The 19,672-nt window shown below is 33.1% G+C and overlaps 1 protein-coding gene across 3 annotated transcripts in view; it reads left to right on the top strand.

The window, feature by feature from the left end:
• VPS13C (vacuolar protein sorting 13 homolog C) overlaps nt 1–19,672 on the top strand; it is a 174,702-nt gene that overhangs the window by 43,489 nt on the left and 111,541 nt on the right. For all 3 annotated transcript variants that reach the window (XR_004525195.2, XM_019947640.3, XM_073801104.1), the window contains exons 10-16: nt 861–918; nt 3,555–3,682; nt 5,089–5,195; nt 5,769–5,940; nt 7,101–7,163; nt 10,841–10,970; nt 11,539–11,633. Coding sequence is in view for 2 of the 3 variants with exons in the window: in XM_019947640.3 (XP_019803199.2) it covers nt 861–918; nt 3,555–3,682; nt 5,089–5,195; nt 5,769–5,940; nt 7,101–7,163; nt 10,841–10,970; nt 11,539–11,633 (753 nt within the window). In the remaining variant the exon portion in view is untranslated. The remainder of the gene's footprint in view (nt 1–860; nt 919–3,554; nt 3,683–5,088; nt 5,196–5,768; nt 5,941–7,100; nt 7,164–10,840; nt 10,971–11,538; nt 11,634–19,672) is intronic.

Below are 19,672 nucleotides of genomic sequence, written 5' to 3'. Positions count from 1 at the left end.
TTGTTTAAGTTGTATGTAACTAAGTCAGAAGTGTGCAACACAGTTTTTGGAATCACTCTATCTTTAAAAAAAAGCACTTTTGATTTTGAAGATCTTTGTGAAATCATTCTCTTGACAGTGAGATGAGAACCTATACTATCACGTTAAAACTGTGTTTATGGTTTTTTACATTCTCATTTTGATGGTATTCTGGTTGCGTTGTGGAGTTTCATATGAGAATGATTACTTGAAGAGTATTGTAAAGAAAGGTGATACCTTTCAGATCTAAAAAATGTGTTCTTAGCAAATGTTTTAAGCATTTGTGATGATGCATTCTTGAATAGTGAACGATTGCTTCAAAACTAAGCGTGCTCAGCCAGTCTTAGTCATGTTTATTTACTTAGAGAAAGGAAGAACAGTTGAATTTTCTGAATTGAATTAATTCCAAGATTCTATCTTTTATTTCTCAGAAAGATATTGTAACATTAGGTTAATTTGCCTTTGTCTAGAAAGTGTTTGAGATCCTAATTCATGGATGTGTGTGTGTGTGTGTGTGTGTGTATATATATATATGTGTATATATGTATGTACACATATACGCATTTTAAGTCAAAGGGAAACACAGTCTTAAAATCTTGTTTCCAGATATTTAGAATTTATAAAAATTATCTACTAAAGTAATATTCTAAAGAAATATATCTGTAAATAGTGCTCAGTGTGTTTTTCTTATAGACTAATAATTGTGAAGATGGGAATAAAGATATTGATTTAGGACCAAATTTGTGTGTGTGTGTGTGTTTGTGTGTGTTTGTGTTTGTGTGTGTGTCTGAATATGTATGCATTTTCTTTTTCATTCTCATATAATTCAAATTTTTATTTAGGGTCAGCTGAAAAGTGAAATTCTTACAAGTAACAATATACCCCCAAACCATCAATACAGTAAGTAATGGTAAAAGTTTATTTCATGTTATAAGAAGCATGGGATTAAATACTTTATTTTAAACTACTTTTTCTGATAAAGTTATTTTGACAAAGAGAAAGTATTAATTTTTTATGTTAGTTTTATGATACAGCATATTTGGTATATAATTTAGTATTTAGAAATAGATTATAACACACCACTGAAGAGTGCAAAGGGCACTGTGGCTGTAGTTCACTTCCAACAGTTAACCCCCTTGACCTCCATGTTTTCTTCCTACCTTGTTATTGTCTACTTTGTTTTAGGAATTAGGTTTTCTTTTCTTTGTTTAATAACGAAATCTCTGAGATCTTGATATTCAGGATCTGAGCATGTCACTATTGCAGTATTAAGACAGACTGACTACTCCAGAGATTTTTTTTTTTAATGAAGTATAGTTGATTTACAATATTATGTTAGTTTCAGGTGTACAGCCTAGCGATTCTGTATTTTTACAGATTATACTTCATTATGGATTATTATAAGATAGTGGGTATAATTCCCTGTGCTATACAGTAAATCCTTATTGCTTATCTATTTTATGTATAGCAGTTTGTATCTGTTAATCCCATAACCTTAATTTGTCCCTTCTCCTTCCCTCTCCTCTTTGGTAATCACAAGTTTGTTTTCTACATTTGTGAGTTGTTTCTCTTTTGCATATACATTCATTTGTATTATTTTTTAGATTACACATATAAGTGATATCATATATTTGTCTTTCTCTGTTTTATTTTACTAAGCATAATATTCTCTAGGTTCATCCACATTGCTGTAAATGGCAGTATTTGATTCTTTTTTATGGCTGAGTAATATTCCATTGTATATATGTACCGCATCTTAATCCATTCGTCTGTTGATGGGCACTTGGGTTGCTTCCATGTCTTGGCTATTGTAAATAGTGCTGCTGTTAACATTGGGGTGCATGTATCTTTTCAAATTAGTGTTTTTATTTTTTCAGGATATATACCCAGAAGTGGAATTGCTGGGTCATATGGTAGTTCTATTTTTGTTTTTTTTGAGGAACCTTCATATTGTTTTCCATGGTGGCTGCACCAATTTACATTTCCCACCGACAGTGCACAAGGGTTCCCCTTTCTTCACATCCTCTCCAGCATTTGCTATTTGCAGACTTTTTGATGGTATCCATTCTGACAGGTGTGAGGGGGCACCTCATTGTTGTTTTGATTCATATTTCTCCAGAGATCTTTTTTCAGTAAGCTTTTCTATCTCTTGGCAGCCTCACCTTTACTTATTTTTAAATAGATCTCTAACAAAGCTGCCTCTGTATTTATCCCATTCATTTTCTCCATTTCAGTTTTGTTCTAAAGATGCTATTCTTTTGTTTTTATTTAGTGTACCACTTGATGTTTGTTCTCAGCTTTCATGCCAGTGTTCTTCTATACTCCATACTACTCTCATTCACTGTTGTTTTCTTCTTATTCTTTTATAGCTAATTGCCTTTATATGAGAGCTGGCTGGCACTTCCTCTTTATGTCCACAAACCTCTCTATTAAACGATGACAGAGTTTTTGGATACTGTTAGTTTGTGAGAGCATTTAGTTTCACTCATGAAAGAACTTGTTCAGAAAAATCTACAACTTTTTTCTGAGACATGTTTCATTTATAAATAACCTCTAAATAAGTTAAAATTTTTATACAGTCTTATGCAAATTGTAACTACTGTAAGATACCACAATTTATATAATTTTAATACTATTTGCAATTAAAATTTATTACATTACTTTGCTCTGTCATCTTCCCTAATATGCTTTTTCATACTACTTCTCAACTTCAAAAATATTGCCTTTAGTTGAGTCTAAGATTATGTATGTAATGATCATTTTGAAAATTATAAAGTAGTAGGCAATTTTTTTTCTGGGTAATATGAATTTCATTCATGATTCTGTTCCTAAATTCTGACTATGATTAAATAATATGGAAAGTAATCAAATTTTGTTTCCTACATTGTATTAGTATTTTTTTTGGGGGGTGGCCATGTCAGGCAATACTTTGTAATTATTTTTTAAATTTTTATTGGAATGTAGTTGATTTACAATGTTGTGTTAGTTTTAGGTGTACAGCAAAGTGAATCAGCTATACATATACAGATATCCACTCTTTTTTAGATTCTTTTCCCATATAGGCCATTACAGAGTATTGAGTAGAGTTCCCTGTGCTATACAGTAGGTTCTTATTAGTGATCTGTTTTATATATAGTAGTGTGTATATGTCAATCCTAATCTCCCAATTTATCCCTCCCCCTGTATTATTATTTTTAATGAATACTAAAATCATTAAATGTCTTGTAGCAAGGAAGGGAAACATAATTTTACACAGACTGTGAATAACCAAGATTAGATTGTCTATATTTTGTACATTTCTTACTTAGAAGCATAAAGCGCCAGTTTCCTCTTTGGAGATTCCACTTTTACATTGAGTCTGACAGTTTGTATTATGCAGATAAGTAGATGCTTACATAGTTTTTGGTAGTGATTTTTTTTACATATTTTTGGTCATTTTTCTCTACTTTCAAAGTAACAGTGTTCTCATAATTATTTACAGTTGCTCATATGTAAGGGCATGTAAACATATCTTACGTCTTCCCATGTTATATAAGTTTTCCAGCCAATATCAGCCTCTGCAAAACTCTACATGAATCCTTATGCAGAAACAGAGCTCAAAACACCTAAACTTGATTGGAACATAGAAGTACAAAATATTGCCATTGAATTGACCAAACCTCAGGTAAGATTCATTTGGGTATTTATAGCTTTGATTAACCTTGAATTTCAGTGGCTTTTGTCCTCTGTGATTATTCCTTCTCCAGTGCTCTGGTGGTTCTTTTGGTTTGTTATGTTGAGATTTGATATATCTCCTAAAAATAGATTATATGTGTATTTTTAAAAGAAAATAAATACCATATATAAGAAATAGTTTTCCTTCATTTTATCTGATTTTTCCCTTCTTGGTGGAGAATCTTACCAAATTATAGTGAATGACATGATTCCCATTTAATTCCCAGTTCTTGATGGAGGGTTTTAATAGTTTTTTTCTTCCTCAGATTTTAATAGCAGACACTCTTACATTAAATATTGTTCACTTAATTTTTAGAATAGCTATGTTGGCAAGCTTCTTTTCCTTCACTTGTTTCTCAAGTTTGGTTATGTGCCTAAGGAGTTTGGATAAGACATCTGGAGAACTGGAAGTGAAAGGAGGATGGGAGATTTAGCTAACTGAGCTTTTAGCCCAGTGCAGTCCAGTACAAATATAATGCAAGTCATATGGGTAATTTTAAATTTTCTAGTAGCTGCATTAGCAAAATAAAGAAAAGAGGAAAACAATTACTAAAATGAATAACATTTTATTTAACATACCCAAAATATCATTTCAACATGTAATCAAAATTAAAAATTGTTACAATATTTTATATTTTTATTTTTTTCTTAAGTCTTCAAAATCTGGGGTTTATTTTATACTTACAAATACATTTAAATTCAGACTATCTGCATGTTAAGTACTGAATAGCCGTGTGGTAACTCTTAGGTAGAGTTGCGTTAAGAAAAAATGGAGAAGAGGCTGGACTTCCCTTCTTTATTTTGCCTATAGTTGTGTGTGTGTGTTTCCCTCCATTTGAGCTGTTTACCAGATACACACAGAGTTGTTGTATTGGTGGTTAAGATGGGTGGTTAAATAGCTTTATCTTGCTTTAGTTATGCAATAATTTTCTGGAGCAATTTGAAATTCAGCTTATAGATAACAACTGCTTGAAATGATGGTCCAGAGAAAAATATGTAGTTTTAGGAATCGGCATGTTTCATGTTAGTAGTTACAGATACCATATTTCATTGGTTCTAAGATTTACATTTATTTCACACTTTAATATATTTGAAAATAGGATGTATATTATTATTGGTGGTATGACAGTTTAATTGGCAGTACTGTTTTTTTTTTGTAGTAGAACTTAAAATTATCTTACAACTTATAATCATTGTTGTCTTAAATCTGATGAAATATATTATTGAATTACCAGACAACTATGATATTCATTGTTCAGAGAGTTTGAAGTCTCACTATAATGAAAATATAACAGAATTTGGTGTTTATTCATGTGTGTGATGTAACAAACGTTAACTTGGTTTTTGTTTTAATAGTACTTAAGTATGATTGACCTTTTGGAATCAGTGGATTATATGGTTAGAAATGCTCCTTACAGGAAATATAAGCCTTATTTACCACTTCATACCAATAGTCGACAATGGTAAGTTAGAATTTTTAAAAAAATATTTTATGAGAACCATGTAATCATATAGTTAGGGACTCTCAGAGCTAAGAGACCTTTAAAGCCATGTAATGAAGCCACTTAATTTTTTAGAGACATGAGAGGGATATCTTTTATATTATGTTCTTGTTACTCTTTTTTTTTAATAAACACGTTCTCTTGTACTCCTGCTCCTAGATTATTCCCAAATTCTTAACTCAGTATTCAAGACTTTCAACTTTTTTTTGATCTTATTGCCCTTCAGTAATGGATATGAACTCCAGTGTGGCAACCATATTGGGATACTGTTAATTTCACACAACATGTCATTTTGTGTCTTTATGATTTTGCTTTGGCATATCCTCTTCCTGGAGTGGTTTGTTCCATTCATAATCTATTTAAGTCAGAGAATTGAAGTACTGGGGAATAGAAATGTTATCGCTGAGCTTTTATAGGAATACAGTTAATAAGAACAAAAAGAGTAACAGTGTAGCTCTAAAATGTCAAAGCTATTTTCCTCCTGTTTCTTAAACCTTCGTATTCAAATGTGCATTAACAAAATTTGATTTGCAGGTGGAAATATGCAATTGATTCTGTTCTTGAAGTTCACATAAGAAGGTATACACGGATGTGGTCATGGAGTAACATAAAAAAACACAGGCAATTGCTCAAGAGTTATAAAAGTGCCTACAAAAATAAGCTAACCCAGACTAAAGTCCCAGAAGAAATACAGAAACAAATTCAGGTATATCTTGTATATATTGGTGAGAGCTATTATTTGTTAAATCATCCTTTAATGTTAATTTAATTTAACTTAAATTTAAATATAATTTTAGAAACAACAGAACTGAGCTCTTTTTGAGAGAATTGTATGGAAAATGCAGAGTATTTTTTCCCCTGTTATTTCCTTTGAAAAAAAGCTTCCTAATATCAGGGTACTTGTAAACTATTTGGAGAAATGTGTTTGGTTTTTATAATAATGTTTAGAAAATCAATATCAGAGCTGTTCACATATGTGTTTAATATTAGCTAGATGTGTATTGTTAGTTTTGTTAGTGGCTTTTTTTTTAAGAGTTCAAAGTATTATTTGTAAAAAATAGTTCTTATCCTCAAGATAGGAGTCTTATTTACCCCCTTCTGACATATAGAAAAACACATAATTTGCTTAATATCATCTGATCTTGATTATATCACTGTTTTTGCTACAAATTCATAACATAAAGAGTTAATCAAATTGTTATTCTGAAATATATAACAATCACTAATATTATATATTAGAAAAAGCATCAAGTTTCTCAGTATCTTAGATCTGGTATACTCATGTATAAAATGGAAACAGTATCTGTCTTACAGAGTTGTGAGAATTGCATGAAATAACACATAGAGCATGTGACACACAGGTCACCCACTACATGTTAGATTCCTCTTACATAAATTCCCCAAGTTGATTTCTGCTTTAGTGTACTTGATTTGAAGAATTTTACATTCTTAAATTTTGTGTTTTATTAAGGTGCCTTTGGTACGATGATTGTGAAATAACACAGAAAAGGGGGAGTCAGAAGTAACAACCATAAGGCTAATACCTAAAACAGGTCCCCGTCCTAAATATTTTTGTTTCCACTTGCATGTATGGCTATCTCTGTATTATAGTGGTCTCATTAAAATTCTTATTTTCATATTGTATTTAACAAGCATTTACTTTCTTGGAAAATTGTTTCTCACATTGCAAAAACGTAAAAATGTAAAAGCCAAGTGTACATTCAAATTTATATATATTATACTTTCAATAGATCACAAATTGCTGTTTGTTCACGGACTAGAATAATCCTAGAAATCATAGAAGAAAAAAATGTTTTTAATCTAATGACCATTTTCTTTGTTTACAAGTGTCTCTTTGTTTTTTAGGATTTGGAGAGGCCACTAGATGTTTTTAACATAATTTTAGCAAGGCAACAAGCACAAGTTGAGGTAATCTTTTTTTCTTTTTTTTTTCTTCATGATAATTTTTTTTTTTTTAAACTGGAGTATATTTGCTTTACAGTATTGGGTTAGTTTCTCCTGTACGACAAAATGAATCAGCTATATGTGTACATACATCCCCTCCCTCTTGGACCTCCCTCCTATCCCCCCATCCCACCCATCTAGGTCACCACAGAGCACTGAGCCGAGCTCCCTGTGCTATACAGCAGGTTCCCACTATCTATGTATTTCACCCATGGTAGTGTATATATGTCAATCATCTTTATTAGCTGATTTTATGTTTTAAACATGTTAATACTACTCCTTTAAACCTGGGATCAAGAAATTTAAGTTTCATAGGAAGTTGTTTAGATTTACTCACGTGAGAATAAAGGTTGAGTTTTCATGTCTTAATTTAGTCTCAGGAGAAAATTAATTGGAATATTGGAGGAGAAAACCCTACTAATATGAAGGGGCAAATTTTCTAATTTTATAACTAAAAATTTGCTAACCCCCCCAAAAGCAAGTAAGTAAAAGTCATCCATAATCCTACTAACACAGAATGCTGGTGTTAACATTTTGATATGTAGGCTTCTAGTTTTTCTCTCATGCATATGTACCTAGTTATTTATGCTTTTGTATCCCCCATTTCTTTCCCTTTATTTTCTCTTCCCTCCCTTCCTTCCTCCTTTCTTTAACACATTTTCTTTTTTTCCCTCCTTCCCTCCTTCTCTCCCTCTTCTCTTCCTTTCTTTTTTTTCTAAAATTGGACTCAGTCTGTTTGTAATGTTTTGTAATTGCTGACTTATCCCACTTGGTACCTTGTGCTCATTGTTCCATGTCATTTCTATTATTCTGTAACGTGACTTTTTTGGTAAATGAAAAAATAAATTATAAGTGCAATAAACTCATTGTAGAAAAGTTAGAAAATAAAGATCCACAAAAAAAGAAAATAGAAATACCCTTTATCTCACACACTAAAGATAACTACTGTTAATAACTTTTTGTGTATTCTTCCAGTCTTTTTTATAGTCATAGATCTTTATACACATACTCATTTTTTTAAATGGGACTAAAGCATATGCACTTGTTCATTCATATACTTAGTAAGTGCTCATTGAGTGCCTGTTGTACTAGCATAATAGTTAAGAGTGTAGACTTGGGAGTCAGATGGTCTGGATTCTAATCCCAGCTTTGCTATCCGCTACTTGTTTGACCTTGGGTTGACTATTTAACCTGCCAGTGCCTCAGTTTCCTCATTTGTAAAACTATATTAATTCACAGTACCTACATCATAGGGTTATTGTGTGGAGTACCTGATAAACCATATAAACCACTTAGACTGTTATGTGCCTGGCACAATGCTATGCACATAATTATGTACATCTCATCACCCTTGCCGTATTTTATTGGTTAGAAACGAGTCACAGGTCATGCCCACACTCAAGGGAAGGGGACTGTCCAAGGGTAAGAACACCAGGAGGGAGAAGTTTTAGGGCAGGTGGGGGATGAGTACAACATGTGAAAAAAAAAAGTGAGGAAACTCACTATTGAAAAGGTCACTTCTCCAAGTGTTGACTTCCCTCCACTTTTGCTAACTTTTCAGAGTCTGTGGTAGATACTTTTTATGTTTTGTCCAGAATTTGTTGTTGTAATAAGCAATGAAGGATGTGTTGTAGAGGGCTTAGGTAGGCCATCATGGAACTGAAAGTTCATCATTGGATTTAGCCTTAAAGAAATCATTTAAAGAGCAAGTTTTATAGAATAGTATGGGTAGAAATTTGATAGGAATGAGAGGGAGTGGAAGATGAGGAATTGGAGAGACTAAGTACAGACAGTCATGATACTTCACTGTAAGTGGAAAGCAAGATAAAGGGAGTGGCAACTTGTGGCGATTGTGGAGTCAAGAAAAGGTTTTGTAAGTTGCTTTTCTTTCTTTAAAAAAAAAGTTAGTGTTCTGTTTTATATAGTATTCCATAGAATTGTTTATCCAACATAATTTTAAATAACTGACTAGTATTCAATTCTGTTCGTATACCAGAATTTGCTTACTATTTCCCACTGGTTATATTTGATTATAAATGACACTACAATGAGGAGCCTTGTCTTTACATTTTCTCAAACGTCTCTTATTTTCTTAAGGACAAATTCCCCAAGGTGGGGCAGGGAGTGTGAATATTTTAAAAGGTATTTGCTGCTACTGTGGATTTGTTCCTATGAATTAGAGAAACATTTTGCCAGAAGAAACAGATAATTCTAATCCTCCCTAAATTAAGTTGCTTCAGTTTAATTGGGTGTTCTTAATACTACTTATCAGTTGCTTCAACATTGAGGGAAGAAGATAAATTATTGGATGCTGTGGCTAAAGAAGGATGGGATATAGATGAAGAGAAGGCAATTAGATTCATCCAAGATTGATGTTTTTTCATTATAGTGGAAAATCTGCAGGGCCAGAGAGTTTAAAATGTAGGTAGAGGATTGGATGAAGTTATTTACCTTGGCCTCTTAGCTGGACAGGGAAGGGAAGTGAAGGCAACAGAGGTGGTGTTTAGGAAAAAGTGAAAGGGTTTTGCATACCTCTTCATATTAAATTTTATACACATTTAAAAATTTATGGTCTCATAGATATATTTTACTGTGAAAAATAAAAATGCATACTAATCTTCTATGCTAGGAGAATAAAGAAGTTAAATATTATTTCATATAAAATATAAACTAATCAGCTATATATTTTTTTACCCATTACATTTCTGACTGCTGAAAATAGATTAAGCTTGACAAAAGTTAGAGCTGAGATATAACTGGGACCATCAATGATTTTGTGGCCAGATATAGACCTATTCCCCTATTATTTGTTTAATGTCTACTTGTTAAAGATAACTTACTTAGTTTAAACTGAGTTGTTAATCAAACTTATTCTCTTTACTATAGAATTCAGCTCTTTAACTTGTCTTTTGGATTATTTCACTTTTTGGTACACACAGAAGCTTGCAGTATGTTACCAATTTACTACCAATTTAAAATATTTTAAAGTTAAAGTGGGAAAATTATTTACTTATTCAGGAAATGAGAAGATAGAGTCTAAATTATTTAAGCCCTATATTGTTTTCATCCTTTTGTTTTCCACTTTTGAGTTATTTGTCTGTGTTTTACTGAAAAGTGGGTAAAGACAAGAAGCAGCAGATAATCAAGCCAGGATTTGTTGAGAAACAGGATGAAATGAGATTTGAGGACTTTCTAATTTTATTTATATTCTGTCCCCCAAACATGTTCATAGTTAGCAAGTCAACAGTGTATGTGAATTATGAAATAGGATTCTTAAATTTTATTTTTGAGTGTGGAAGTGCCTTCCTTTCAGGGAACTTTTCATTTTAAAAATCTCCTGTCATAGTAGCTCCTTACCTTGTAAATTTGGAAGACACATTGCTCAGAAGAATTTTACTTGAAACCTTAACTTACAAAATGCAACTTCGTCAGAAAGCTGTCAGTAGGTGTGACAAGTATATAAATTAATAGACTGTATTAACCAAATAATGTTGAGAATTGTTTCAGAAGGAACTAGCTTTATTGACTGCTTTTAACTTAATTTAGTGTTAAAAAAATTAACCATTGTTCTTACCTGGCTACACCTGAAAGTGAAGAGGGCATTTATTCTTTAATTAAATTTTTTAATTTTTATTTTTTAGGTGATTCGATCTGGGCAAAAATTAAGGAAAAAGTCTACTGACAGAGGCGAGAAACGTGGAGGCTGGTTTAGTGGGTTTTGGGGTAAGAAGGAATCTAAGAAAAAAGATGAAGAATCTTTGATTCCTGAAAGTAAGTTCCAAGTCAGATAGTTTATTGTACACTGATAAGGAAAAAATATATAAATTATGTTTTAACCAGTCAGTGGAATTTTATTTCATAATATTTTTGAAATAAAAGTAGCTTAGTATAGTAAACATATAAACAAATACATCAGGATGGAACATTCCCATGTTTATTTAACTAAAATAAAACTTCAAATTTTTGAGAAAAGTTATTTGTGTGAAATTTTAAAACTTGAAATTCAGAAATCTCACAGGTAGCATTCCTTATTGTTACTTTTTTACATGGATATTTAATTAGATGTTTCACTTAATTTTTAAAATACTTAGGGAATTATAAAATTGTTATGTGACATCTGAATTCCCTTAATGATGTCTCTTTGCATTTTCTTCACCTAAATAAGCAAATACATGATGTTTAACAAGTCAAAATAGTATATTAGAGGAAATTACTTTGCTGCTTTTGCTTTAGCATTTGTGTCTATTGATTTTAGGCCACTCGTTAGTTTGGTTTGATTTTTTTTATTGTATCTGTAAGACTGAAGCAATTGATTTCTTAAAATATTATCTTTTTGTAGCTATTGATGACCTTATGACACCAGAGGAAAAAGATAAGCTCTTCACGGCTATTGGTTATAGTGAGAGCACCCACAACCTAACTTTACCCAAGCAGGTAATTGTTTAGGTGGTAATTATTTAGGTGGTTTCGTTTTTCTGTGTTATCTTTAATTGGGTTAAACAAGTTATTGATTTTTAAAGTAACTAATAAAAATACGTTACAGTTTGTTTCTGCTTTACTTTTTGTTAAATGTTTCAGTCAGACCTTACCAATTAAAACTGTCTCCAACTTTAGATTTAGTTGCTTTAATGAATGTGAGAATAACCTGATAAAAAGTACTTATTATAGAGGTAAATTGTCTTTTAAAAATTTTATCTTAAAAAATCTGTGTGTGTGAAATGTAACTCATGTATAAAAGAGTCATCAAAACCAAAATGTATTGCTCATTTGATGTGTCATAAAAAACAGCTGTGTAATTACTATCGGTTAAATTATAGACTGTGCAATAGATAGGGCATTACTGTGAGATCTATCTCTGTTCTTTCACTGTGTGTATTTTGCTCACTTTCATTGTTGTGTAGGTATTTTCATTTGAAAATACCACAACTTATTTATTCATACTTTTGTTTATGGGCATTTGGGTTGTTTTTGTTTTTTGGTTGTTATGCTGCTGTTAACTTCTTGTAAATATCTTTTAGTGGGCATATGAGATTTTCTGCTCAGTATATCCTTAGGAGTAGAATTGGTGTATCATAGGATATGAGTATGTTTAACTTTAATAGATTCTGCTAAATACTTTTCCAATGTGAAAAACATTTCCATCATTGGTATATGAGGATTCTTATTGTTCCACATCTTTACCAACTCTTACCATCATCAGTCTTTTAAGTTTATCCATTCTAAATGGTTAGTATGTAGTATTTCATTGTGGTTTTAATTTGTGTTTTCTGGATGACTGAAGAGGTTTTTCACTTTCTTGTACTGTTGTAGGCCTGATAGATATCCTCTTTTGTGAAGTAGCTTTTGAGTCTCTTGTTCATTATTGGGTTGTCTTTTTCTTATTGGTTTGTAGGAGTCTTTTATGTATTTGTTAAATTACATTACATCCCTAGAAATTAGTCATTTTATAACTGGAAGTTTGTACCTTTGACTGCCTTCACCAATTTCCCCCATACCCTGCTTCCTGTTCCTGGAAACCACCAGTCTATTCTCTGGTCTTTTTAGATTCCACATATAAGTGAGACCGTACAGTATTTGTCTTTCTCTGTTCGACTTACTTTACTTAGCATAATGTCCTCAAGCTACATCCATGTTGTTGCAGGATTTCCTTCCTTTTTATGGTTAAATAGTATTCCATTGTGTATATCCACACCACATTTTCTTTATTTTTTCATCAGCCAGTGGACACCTAGGTTGTTATAATGTCTTGGCTGTTGTGAATAATGCTTCAGTGAACATGGGAGTGCATATATCTCTTTGAGGTATTGATTTCATTTCCTTCAGATAAATATCCAGAAGTGGAATTGCTGGATCATAAGGTACTTCTCTATTTAGTTTTTTGAGGAGCCTCCTCACTGGTTCTTATAGTGACTATACCAATTTACATTCCCACCCACAGTGTACAAGCATGGGAATATAAATTGGTACAGCATAATAGCCATTCTAACAGGTGTGAGGTGATATCTCATTGTGGTTTGTTATTTTTTTTTCTAAAGAACATTGGCAAATGTTCTCCATATGAAGTTATTAATGTTTTTTAGTTGAAGTATAGTTGATTTACAATATTATATTAGTTTCAGGTTTACATCATGGTGATTCAGTTTTTTTATAGATTATGCTCCATTTAAAGTTCTTACAAAATAATGACTATATTTCCCTGTGATGTACAATATATCCTTGTTGCTTATTATTTTCTATATAATAGTTTGTACCTTTTAATTTCCAAACACCTTTTGTGCCAATCCCCCTTTCCCTTGCCCATCTGGTAACCACTAGTTTGTTCTCTATATCTGTTGATGGACATTTAGGTTGCTTCCATATCCTAGCTGTTGTATGTATTGCTGCTGTGAACATTGGGGTGCATGTATCTTTTTGAATTAGTGTTTTCGTTTTCTTCAGATACACACCCAGGAGTGGAATTGCTGGATCATATGACAATTCTACTTTCAGTTTTCTGAGGAATGGCTATACTGTTTTCCATAGTGGCTGCACCAATTTACATTACCACCAATAGTGTAGGAGGGTTCCCTTTTCTCCACACCCTCTTCAACATTTGTTTGTTATTTGTGGACTTTTTGATAATAACCATTTTGACAGGCGTGTGGTGATATTTCAGTTTTGACTTGCATTTCTCTGATGATTAGCCATGTTGAAATTTTTTCATGTGTCTTTTGGCCATCTCTATCTTCAGTGAAAAAAATGTTTACTCAAGTGTTCTTCCCTTTTTTTTTTTTTTTTTTTTTTTTGCCCGCGCCGTGTGGCATGTGGGATGTGGGATCTTAGTTCCCTGACCAGGGATCAAACCCGTGTCCCCTGCATTGGGAGCGCGGAGTCTTATCCGCTGGACCACCAGGGAAGTCCCACTTCCCATTTTATTAATCAGGTTAGTTGTCTTTTGATATTGAGTTGTATAAGTTGTTTATATATTTTGGATATTAACCCCTTATTGGTAATATCACCTGAAAATATTTTCCTTTATATGGTAGGTTGCCTTTCCATGTTGTCAGTGGTTTCCTTTGCTCTGCAAAAACTTTTAAGTTTAATAGGGCCTGTTTATTTATTTTTGCTTCTGTTTCTTTTGCCTTAGGAGACAGATCAAAAAAATATTGCTGCGATTTGTGTCAGAGAATATTCTGCCTGTGAATATTCTTCTGTGAGTTTTATGGTTTCAGATGCTTACATTTAGGTCTTCGGTCCATTTTGAGTTTATTTTTGTATGTGGGGTGAGGAAATGTTCTAATTTCATTCTTTTACATGTACTGCCCAGTTTTCCCAGCATCACTTATTGAAGAGATTGTCTTTTCTCTGTTGTTTATTCTTCCCTCTTTTGTCATAGATTAATTGACCGTAAGTGTGTGGGTTTATTTCTGGGCTCTCTATTGTGTTCTGTTGATCTCTGTATCTCTTTTTATGCAGGTACCATACCGTTTTGATTACTGTAGCTGTGTAGTATACTCTGAAATCAGGTAGCGTGATACCTCTAGCTTTGTTCTTTTTTCTCAAAATTACTTTGGTAATTTGGAGTCATTTATGGTTCCATATAAATTTTAGAATTATTTGTTCTAGATCTGTGAAAAATATCATGGGTACTTTGATAGGGATGACATTAAATCGGTAGATTGCTTTGGGTAGTATGGCCATTTTAACAATATTAATTCTTCCAAGTTAAGAACATGGGTTATCTTTTCATTTCTTTGTACCATCTTCAATTTCCATTATCGGCATTATATAATTTTCAGAGTATAGGTCTTTCACCTTCTTGGTTAAGTTTATTCCTAAGCTATTTTATTCTTTTTGATGTGATTTTAAATGCGATTGTTACCTTGCATTCTGTTCCTGATCATTCATTACTAGTGTATAAAAAAGCAATAGATTTCTGTTTATTAATCGTCTATCCTGCAACTTTACTGAATTCATTTATTAGTTCTAAGAGTTTTTAGGCAGAGGCTTTAGGCTTTTCTGTACGTAGTGTAATGTCATCTGAAAACAGTGATGGTTTTACTTCTTCCCTTCCAATTTAGATACCTTTTATTTCTTTTTCTCGTCTGATGGCTGTGGTTAGGACTTCCAATGGTATGTTAAATAGAAGTGGTGAGAGTGGGCATTCCTGTCTTGTTCCTGATTTTAGAGGAAAAGCTTTTAGCTTTTTGGCATTGAGTATGATGTTAGCTGTGGGTTTGTCATAAATGCTCTTTATTATGTTAAGATATGTTCCGACTGTACCAACTGATGAGACTTTTGTCATGAATGGATGTTGAATTTTGTCAAATGCTTTTTCTGCATCTATTGAGATGATTATGTGATTCTTATCCTTCCTTTTGTTAATGTGGTGTAACATATTGATTGATTTGTGAATATTGAACCATCCTTACATCCTTGGAATAAATCCTACTTGATCATGGTGTATGACCCTTTTTATATATTGTTGAATTCAGTTTGCGAATATATTGTTGAGGACTTTTGCAACAATATTCATCAGAGATACTGGCCTGTAGTTTTCTTTTTTTGTAGTGTCTTGGTCTGGTTTTGGTATCAGGGTATTGGTGGCCTCAGAGAATGAATTTGGGAGTGTTCTTTCCTCTTCAGTTTTTTGGAATAGTTTGAGAAGGATAGATGATAACTCTTCTTTATATGTTTAGTAGAATTTCGCTATGAAGCTGTTTTGTTCTGTACTTTTGTTTGCTGGGAGATTTCTGATTACTAACTCAATTTTACTACTAATGGTCAGTCTGTTCAGATTGTCTGTTTCTTCTTGATTCAGTCTTGGAAGGTTGTATGTTTCTAGAAATTTGTCCATTTCTTCTAGAAAAGTTGTCCAATTTGTTGGCATATAACTGTTCATAGTATTCTCTTATGATTTTTTGCATTTCTGTGGTAATGGTTGTTATTTCTCCTCTTGCATTTCTTGTTTTGTTTGTGTGGGTTCTCTCTTTTCACCTTGGTGAGCCTAGTTATTGGTCTCTATTTTATTTATTTCCTCTCTGATCTTTATTGTGTTCTTCCTTCTGCTGACTTTGGTCTTTGTGTCTTCTTTTTCTTATTACTTTAGATGGTAAGTTTTGTAATTTGAGATTTTTCTTATTTCTTAAGGTAGGCCTGTATTGATATGAACCTCTCTCAGAACTGCTTTCACTGCATGCCATAGATTTTGGAGAGTTGTGTTTCCGTTTTCGTTTGTCTGGAGATATTTTATGACTTCCTCTTTGATTTCTTCATTGACTTTTTGTTTTTTTAATAGCATATTGTTTAGTCTCCATGTGTTCATGCTTGTCCCCCTTTACTTCCTGTAGTTGATTTCTAGTTTCATACCACTGTGCTTGGAAGAATTGCTTGATATGATTTCTGTCCTCTTAAATTTGTTGAGACTTGTTTTGTGGGCTAGCATATGATATATCATGGAGAACATTCCATGTGCATTTGAAAACAATGTGTATTTTTCTGTTTTTGGATGGAATGTCCTATAGATATCTGTTAAGTCCATCTGGTCTGTTGTGTCATTTAAGACCACTGTTTCCTCATTGATTTTCTGTCTAGATGATCTGTCCATTTATGTAAGTGGAGTGTTAAAGTCCCCTATTACTGTATTATTGTCAGTTTCTCCCTTTATGTCTGTTAATATTTGCTTTATGTATCTCGGTGCTCCTGTATTTGGTGTATATATGTTAATGAGTGTTATATTCTATTTTTGTATTGATCTCTTTTTCATTATATAATGCTTTTCTTTGTCTTTTTTAAATAGACTTTGTTTCAAAGTCTGTTTTTTCTGAAATGAGTATTGCTCCCCTTGATATCTTGTCATTTCCATTTGCGTGAAATATCTTTTACCATCCCCTCACTTTCAGTCTGTGTGTGTCTTTAGCTCTGAAGTGAGTTTCTTGTAAGCAGCATAAAGATGGGTCTTGTTCTCTTATCCAACCAGCCATCCTTTGTCTTTGATTGGAGCATTTAGTCTGTTAACATTTAAAGTAATTATTGATAGGTGTGTACTTATTGCCTTTTTGTTACTTGTTTTCCAGTGTTTTTGTAGTTCTTCCCTGTTCTTCTTCTTTTAGTTTCTTCCCTTTTGGTTTGATGATTTTCTTTAGTGCTGTGCTTGTGTTCTTACTCTGTATTTTTTGTATATCTGTTGTAGGTTTTTGATTTTTGGTTACCGCAAGGTTCATGTTTGTTGACCTATAACTATATTTACTTGTTCTAAATAGGAAGTCATTTAAGCTCAAGCACATTCTAAGTGATACACATTTTTTTCTCCCCTCCTTCACATTTTGTGTTTTGATGTCGTATTTTACATCTTCATGTTTATCCCTTTACTGATTGTTGTAGTTATAGTTGATTTTATAATTTTTTTCTTTTCATCTCCATGATAGCTTAATTGATTGATCCTCAGCCTTTACTATGTATTTGCCTTTACTAGTGGACTTCCCTTACTACCTGATTCTATGTGGGTCTTTCTTAAAGCCTTAGTTTTGCAGGAGTCTTTTTGCCAGTCTGCAGTTAGTTTTCAATGAGAATTGTTCACATGTAGACATTTTTTTTTTTTTTTTTTGCTGTACGTGGACCTCTCACTGTTGTGGCCTCTCCCATTGCAGAGCACAGGCTCCGGACACGCAGGCTCAGCAGCCATGGCTCACGGGCCTAGCCGCTCCGCGGCATGTGGAATCTTACTGGACTGGGGAACGAACTTGGGTCCCCTGCATCGGCAGGCGGACTCTCAGCCACTGTGCCACCAGGGAAGCCCTGTAGACATATTTTGATATGTTCATGTTGGGTAGTTGAGTTCATTTCACATCCTCCTACTCTGCCATCTTGATCTTCTCCCTCATTGTGGTTTTGAATTGCATTTCCCTGATGATTAGTGATGTTGAGCATCTTTTTATATACCTGTTGGCCATTTGAATATCCTCTTTGGAAAAATGTCTATTCAGGTCCTTCACCCATTTTTAATTGGATTATTATTTTTTTTTGCTATTGAGTTGTATGAGTTCCTTTTATATTTTTCTTATTAACTCCTTATCAGATATGTGGTTTGCAAATATTTTCTCCCATTCTGTATGTTGCCTTTTCATTTTGTTGCTTCTTATTCTTTGCAGAAGCATTTTAGTTTGATGTTGTCCTGCTTATTTATTTTTGCTTTTCTTGCTTCTGCTTTCAGTGTCACATCTATAAAATCATTGCCAAGACTGCTGTCAAGGAGGTTTTTCATTTCCTTCTAGGAGTTATGGCTTCAGGTCTTACATTTAAGTTGTTAACCCATTTCTAGTTAATTTTTGTGAGTGGTGTAAGATAGGGGACCAGGGACTTCCCTGGTGGTGCAGTGGTTAAGAATCCACCTGCCAATGCAGGGGACACAGATTCGATCCCTGGTCCGGGAAGATCCCACATGCTGCGGAGCAACTAAACCCGTGCGCCAGTGCTATTGATCCTATGCTCTAGAGCCTGTGAGCCACAATTACTGAGCCCACGTGCCACAACTACTGAAGCCTGCGTGCCTAGAGTCCATGCTCTGCAACAGAGAGAAACCATCGCAATAAGAAACCTGCGCACTGCAAGGAAGAGTAGCCCCCACTTGCCACAACAAGTGAAAGCCTGTGTGCAGCAATGAAAACCCAACACAGCCATAAATAAATGGATTTAAAAAAATAGTTAGGGGACCAGTTTCATTCTTTTGCATGTGAATATCCAGCTTTTCTCGCACCATTTAACGAAGAGACTGTCTTTTCTCCATTGGGTATTCTTGGGTTTTTTTTCAAGTATTAGTTAACCATATGTGCATGGATTTATGTGTGTGCTCTCGATTATGTTCTGTTGGTCTGTGTGTCTGTTTTAATGCCAGGACTATATTGTTTTGATTTCTATAGCTTTGTAATATAGTTTGAAATTAGGAAGTGTTATGCCTAGTCTAGCTTTGTGGGTTTTTTTTTTCCTTTCAAGATTGCTTTTGCTATTCAGGGTCTTTTGTGGTTCCATGCAAAATGCCATTGGAGTTTGTAGGGATTGCATTGAATCTATAGATTACTTTGGGTAGTATGTACAATGTTAAAAGCATTAATTTTTCCAATCAATAAACAGAGCATAGCTTTTCTGTTTATGTTTTCTTCAGTTTCTTTCATGAGTGTCTTATAGTTTGAAGTGTAGAGATCTTTCACCTCCTTTGTTAAATTTATTCCTAATTATTTTATTGTTTTTTTGCTGTTGTAAATGGGATTGCTTAAAACTTTTCTTCAAATTAGCGTATAGAAACACAAATGATTTTTGTATGCTAATTTTGTATCCTGCAACTTTACTGAATTTTTTCATTAGTTCTAACTTTTTTTGGTGGAGCCTTTAGGATTTTCTCTACGTAAGACATATCATGTGCATAGAGAGGCAATTTTCCTTCTTCCTTTCCAATTTGGATGCATTTTGTTTCTTTTTTTGCTTTATTTCTCTGGCTA

The sequence above is a fragment of the Tursiops truncatus genome, chromosome 2 (genome assembly GCF_011762595.2).
Source record: "Tursiops truncatus isolate mTurTru1 chromosome 2, mTurTru1.mat.Y, whole genome shotgun sequence".
Taxonomy (NCBI): Eukaryota; Metazoa; Chordata; class Mammalia; order Artiodactyla; family Delphinidae; genus Tursiops; species Tursiops truncatus.
Note: the sequence above shows the minus strand (reverse complement) of the source record. Positions and strands in the feature narration are given on the sequence as shown.